The 5,743-nt window shown below is 38.3% G+C and overlaps 1 protein-coding gene across 1 annotated transcript; it reads left to right on the top strand.

Annotated features, from left to right (window-relative positions):
- Positions 1–4,358: 4,358 nt before the first annotated feature.
- On the top strand, positions 4,359–5,081 carry LOC131636808 (uncharacterized). Its single transcript, XM_058907402.1, has one exon. The coding sequence runs from the start codon at positions 4,359–4,361 to the stop codon at positions 5,079–5,081; it is 723 nt and encodes a 240-aa protein (XP_058763385.1).
- Positions 5,082–5,743: the final 662 nt, after the last annotated feature.

The following is a 5,743-nucleotide window of genomic DNA, read 5'->3' as shown; positions in this document are numbered from 1 at the left end:
AACCGAACCAAACCGTGCGGTTTTGTTAAAAGATGACCCAAACTAATCCGAACCAAATGCGGTTTTTTGCGGTTTCGGTTTGGTTTTGTTTGGTTTTCGGTTTTTTATTGGATTTATTTGGTTTTGAACACCCTAAAAATATGCTCTCCCAGGTTGGCGATATTAATATGCCCCCAAGTTATCTTGTTGGACATTTCTAAGTACTTGGTTAGCATCCTGGTTTCTATTTAATATTATTGGCTTTGGATTGCTGTGACCTATATATTCTTCATCCTCTCTATCTGGAGTAGTTTCCGAAGGTCGAAATCCCAAATGCTGTCGTTGGTTAACACCGGTAATCCCATGTTAGGCATTTCGATTGGCCTAACATTTGAGATTTTAGGGGTTGGTCGCTGTTGAAAGTATTTGTGGGTAAATATTTTCGGTATATATCGTATCCACATGGATTGGTTTAATATCACTGTCGTTCTATAGTTGGTTATTTTGAGTGAGAAAAATAGTTGAGTTTGTTTGCTCTTTCTCCGTTAACAAATATAATTTCTGGTTCTGACTGATCCCAATTCAATGAGTAAACAATTGAATATTAATTTTATTGTTTTTTTCTAGGTATAAGGAAAGCAAATGGGATCCGAAACAATTGATTGGATATGGTGGAATGTCGTCTTCGTATTTAGCTATTGTTATTGTTGTTGCTACGACAGTTGAACTTTTATTATTTTGTTTTCAATCTTTTGTTTCTCCTCTTTTAGATTCTCTGATTTTGATGGGTCATTGTTGGGTTGATTTTGAAAGATTTGAAGATGGAGCAAGAAACCAGTGTCTAACACTATTTCTCATCGGGCAATTTTACTCTCTTAACTGTCATGGTTCCCGTTAAAACATGTGCATACGTGAGTACTATAAAAACATGGTTTGTGTCAAACTTATAATTGCTATAGTTAGTGTATATATACAATGAATATATTTATGTGCTAGAATCATAAACACCTGTATATCTATTAAAGTAAATGTCTCCAAGTTTTACTATCTATATAATCTTTTGGTTTTTGCTTTCTTATAATATAGTGTTGTTAATATCTTAATGGTTGTGATGGTTTGATCATATTAGAAATCATAATGTGCATATGACCTCAATTTACCTTCATGTATGCATATATGACCTCAAGAGTCACACAGGTAAGTGAAAGGACTTTCATTATTTTTTTTGAAGATTTCAAAAGTCAGTTTTCACTTATACATGCAACATAAAGAGATAATAACATGGAGGACTCATTTGTGAACTATAATTTTACTACATGAGTTAGGTATGGAGTCTGTTGGTGTGAAAGTGGCTAAAGAGGGATCAATAAATGCGGTGTAAACTTATCATTGGTTTCTATGTGATAAATATTCATATGGTCATTTATTAATATTTGTATTTCGCTTAGGTTGATGAATATTCTCAAACACAAGTTCCTTATTATTTTTATCACCGAGTTGTCTTTGGCTATCTTAACAGTATGTGCAACCCTGAAAGTTCAAATGCTTTTGATGAATGAAAAGGACTCATTTCAGTCTTATCTGCCACCACTGAACTCTTTGATGCTCTTTCAGATCAACACTCAGATTCATTGATTTGAATAATTGAAATAATTTTATTCCTTTTTAACCTTTTAAGTCACCCTTTTGCTTCATTTCATTGTATATATGATCAGGTTTTACTTCTATTTATAGCTACTAGGAAGTTGAGAGGTTGATGTTTAAGTTTCTCTGGTGATGAAGTAGAGTTATCTAATTTATAATGCTTAGCTTAACTTTTATCAAATTAAATTGGGTGTATGTGTATTTGTTAACTAAGTATTTTGTGCATGATCAAGATGTGTTTTTCATCTTAATGGAATTGAGATAATGCTCTTATGTTAATGTAGATGATGTTATAAAGAAGTACTACAAGCATGCAATGCAACATTGAATTTAGATGAATTGAAGAAAGAAAGATTTTTGATATTAACAGCACGAACCATTTCTAATTGCTTAATCTGCAGCGTCAGTGCATTTGAATCTAGGGGAGATTGATTTCTGAGATTTTCGGCTTAAACTCCTAACCTTAGGGTTAGGGGCCTTGGTCTTGGAGATTGGTCTCTAAGGTTCTTTGCTAGCTGTTTTTGGTTTATTGCTCTTTGATAGTTGCTTTTGGTTTTATCTGGGTGATCTGTAGATGATGAGAGGTTCGAGAAGTGTTCAATGGCAGAAGGTTAGAGGAGGAGGAAGGAGGGAGTTGAAGTGGGACATTGCAAGAAAAGAGCTGAGGAAATCTGAAGATAAGGCTGTTTCCTCATCTTTTTTTGTTACGGAATTCGGAGATAGGTGGAAAGCCAGAGATTTATTCTTTGAATTCAAGGATTTGGGAGATATTGAGGAGGTGGTCATTCCTCCGAGAAAATATAAAAAAGGAAGACGCTTTGGTTTTGTTTGTTTCTTGAATGTCAAAGATGACGAGTTTTTGGCTACCAAGTTGGACAATGTTGTTCTAGAAGGAAGAAAGATTTTTGAGAACCTACCACGATTTAGTAGGGTATCCAATGTTTAGACTAGGAGAGAAGGAAGGGAAGTGAGGAATCAGGAATCCGCATTCAGCAGACCGAAGGGCTATGATGGTAATCGGTTTGGAGCGGTTGTGAAGGATAGATCCTATGCAGATTTTATTCAAAATAGAAGTCGTGACTCGAATGGTTGTGGTGGTAATACACTAGTTTTCCAACCTACTCAAGAAGCAAAAAATCAGTATCTTAAAGCATTCACAGGGAGAATTAGAGAGCCAAGGAAGATGGTAGATGTTAAAAAATTATTTCATGAAGAAGGTATATTCAACATTAGGGTTACTAGCCTGGGGCCCAACTTTTGTCTTTTGGAGGACTTGATAGGGGGTGATGTTGAATGTTTCTTAGAGGAAAGGAAATCTTGGTGGGAACAATGGTTTAGCTTGATAAAACCGTGGGAGCCGAAGGATGTTGATGAAGAGAGGGTTGTCTGGATAAGGATACTGGGAATACCATGCCATGCATGGGGAGAGAGTTGTTTCACGCTTCTGGTAAAAGATAAAGGTCGGTATGTCAAAAGTGATGAATGCACCTCTTTAAAGCATAGATTGGATGAAGCAAGGATCTGCATAATAACAAGGGCTAAGGAGAAGATTGATGAAGTTGTTAGGTTATCCATTGAAGGGATTCTATTTGACATTAGGTTGGTGGCGTATACTGATGGGTGCCCGTTTAATCCAAAATCGGGGGTTGGTAGGGACTACTCTGAATCGGAGGATTCCTCTTCGCCGAAGTTTGTACTGGATGTGGAGGATGGAGGAGAGGTAGGGTTGAGCGAGGAGGTGGTGGAAACGGTGCTCGAGGAGGTTGACGGGACGGGAGATAGGAGGGAAGCAAACAAGGTAGGGTCTATCAGGAATAGGCTGCAAGTTATACAAAATGGTGTTAATAGTCAGAATAATGATGGAAAGTGCTCTTTTGACGTTTCTGATCCAGGAAAGAAGGAGACTCTCGAGGCAAAATTAAAGGGAGCATTTAATGTGAGTGTGGAAAATCTTTCTATTAGCTGCGTGGGGGATTCTAGACAGAGGGAAGTTACGGAAGGGTCAAAAGGAGAAGCTGACTCAGCATTTTCAAATAACGTTAATGCTGATGTTGGGCCGGGTAAACATTTGGACCTTGAATTTGGGCCAGAAAAATCGTTGGACAGGACTTTAGTTCCTTCAACTTTTGATGAAGCTTGCAAGATAGTGACACAGGGGGTGCAGCCCAGAAAAAACACTCTAAACCCAGCCACTAGCTCCAGTCGGAAACCTAAACAGAAAAGAAAGGTAGCGAATTTGGGTGTCAAAGTCCCCATTGCAAATTCTTATTTTGCTTGTATAGCACCCAGGTCCGATAGAGGAGGAGTTTCCGAAATCAATAGAGAGGGAAGAATGGGACTCGACACCAAGATTGGGAAAAGTAACTGCAGCTTATCCCCTTCTGATTCTATCTCCTCTGGTGAGTTCTATTCTGTCTCTTCTATAGCTGATTCTGATATTATCAGATGCAATACTCGATTTAGTGCGAAATCGGAGGTGGGGAAGAAGGTGTGGCAATCAATCACTTGCTTGGGGGTGGAAAGTCAGAAGAAGGATGAGGATAATGTGAACCTTATAGTTGCAATGGAGTGTAGAGATAAGGAGGGGTTGCGAAGATTGAAGGAGTTGAAAAAAGGAGATCCATGAATCTGCTTTCTTACAATATCAGAGGGGGGGTTCTTTTTCTAAAAGAAAAAGAGTGAGCTTTTTAATTCAGTCCAGGAGTATTGATGTTTGCTTCATTCAGGAGACCAAAATGATAAATTTTAATGATGCTACTGCTGGTGTTTTCTGGGGTAATAAAAATGTAGAGTGGACGGCGAGTCATTCAACGGGGGCTGCGGGAGGTATGGTTATCTTATGGAGGAAAGATAGTATGGTGGTTAATCATAGTTTCATAGACAAAGGTTTTGTTGGCATTAACGTAACATGGAAAGGTATGGTGTATAATCTAGTCAACGTATATGCCTCGTGTAATAGAATAGAGAGGCAACAAACTTGGGAATCCTTAATTAGAATAAAAAACAGTAGGACTAATGAGGATTGGTGTGTGGCGGGTGACTTTAATGAGGTGTTGAGAAAAGAAGAGCGTATAGGGGAATGTTGTAATCGGAATAGGGGTGGCATGGAGGATTTCCGTAGCTTCGTTGAGGAAATGGAATTAATTGATATTAGTTGTGTTGGTGGGAAGTATACTTGGTTCAGAGATAATGGCAAATCTATGAGTAGATTAGATAGATTCTTACTTACTAAGAAATTGATAGAGTCATGGGAGGTGGTTGATCAAAGAATCGATAATAGAGATATCTCGGATCATGCCCCGATTCGTCTAAATGTGGGGAAAATAGATTGGGGCCCGAAACCTTTTTGCTTCAATAATTCTTGGCTTAAGCATGAAGATTTTAATGATTTTGTGGAAAAGGAGTGGAAGAAGTTGGAGGTTAGAGGTAGGGGGACTTTGTGCTTTATGAAAAATTAAAGAAATTCAAGGAGAGCCTACGGGTTTGGAATAGGGAGGTGTTTGGTTGGATAGATTTGAGAGTGGAGGATGCGTCGGCAAGGATTAATGATCTTGACAAGGAAATAGTGGTGAATATGGGGGAAGAGTTATAGGAGGAGGTTGAAGATAGAAGGAAGGCTGCTAAAGATTTTTGGAATTACTTGAATCTTAAAGAAAGCATGCTTAGACTAAAGTCTTGAAATCTTTGGTTGAGAGATGGTGATAAAAACTCAAAAAAATTTCACAATTCTTTGAAGGAGAGAAATAGACGTAAAGCTATAACTATGTTGGAAGTTCCGAATGGGCGATTGGGGGGTGTTGATAATATTAAGGAGGAGGTTAGAAGATATTTTTGTGACTTTTATAAGGATGAGGATAGGGAGAGGCCGGTCCCGGAGGGTCTTGCTTTCAATTCCTTGGAGGAAGATGATGTGTCTTGGTTGGAAAGAAGGTTCTCGGATGAAGAAATCAAAGAAGCGGTTTGGTCGTGCGACGGGAATAAAAGCCCCGGTCTGGATGGTTTTACTCTTGAATTCTTCAAGAAAAAGTGGGAGCTAGTTAAGGAGGATGTCTACTTATTCGTGAAGGAATTTTATGAGAAGGCAAAACTCACAAAGGTTTGTACTTCTTCTTTCATAACG

This window comes from Vicia villosa, unplaced genomic scaffold (assembly GCF_029867415.1).
Source record: "Vicia villosa cultivar HV-30 ecotype Madison, WI unplaced genomic scaffold, Vvil1.0 ctg.001839F_1_1, whole genome shotgun sequence".
Taxonomy (NCBI): Eukaryota; Viridiplantae; Streptophyta; class Magnoliopsida; order Fabales; family Fabaceae; genus Vicia; species Vicia villosa.
Note: the sequence above shows the minus strand (reverse complement) of the source record. Positions and strands in the feature narration are given on the sequence as shown.

Bases quoted from the DNA above. Each gene is read 5' to 3' on its own strand.
- LOC131636808 (XM_058907402.1), top strand. From the start codon at position 4,359: ATGATAAATTTTAATGATGCTACTGCTGGTGTTTTCTGGGGTAATAAA.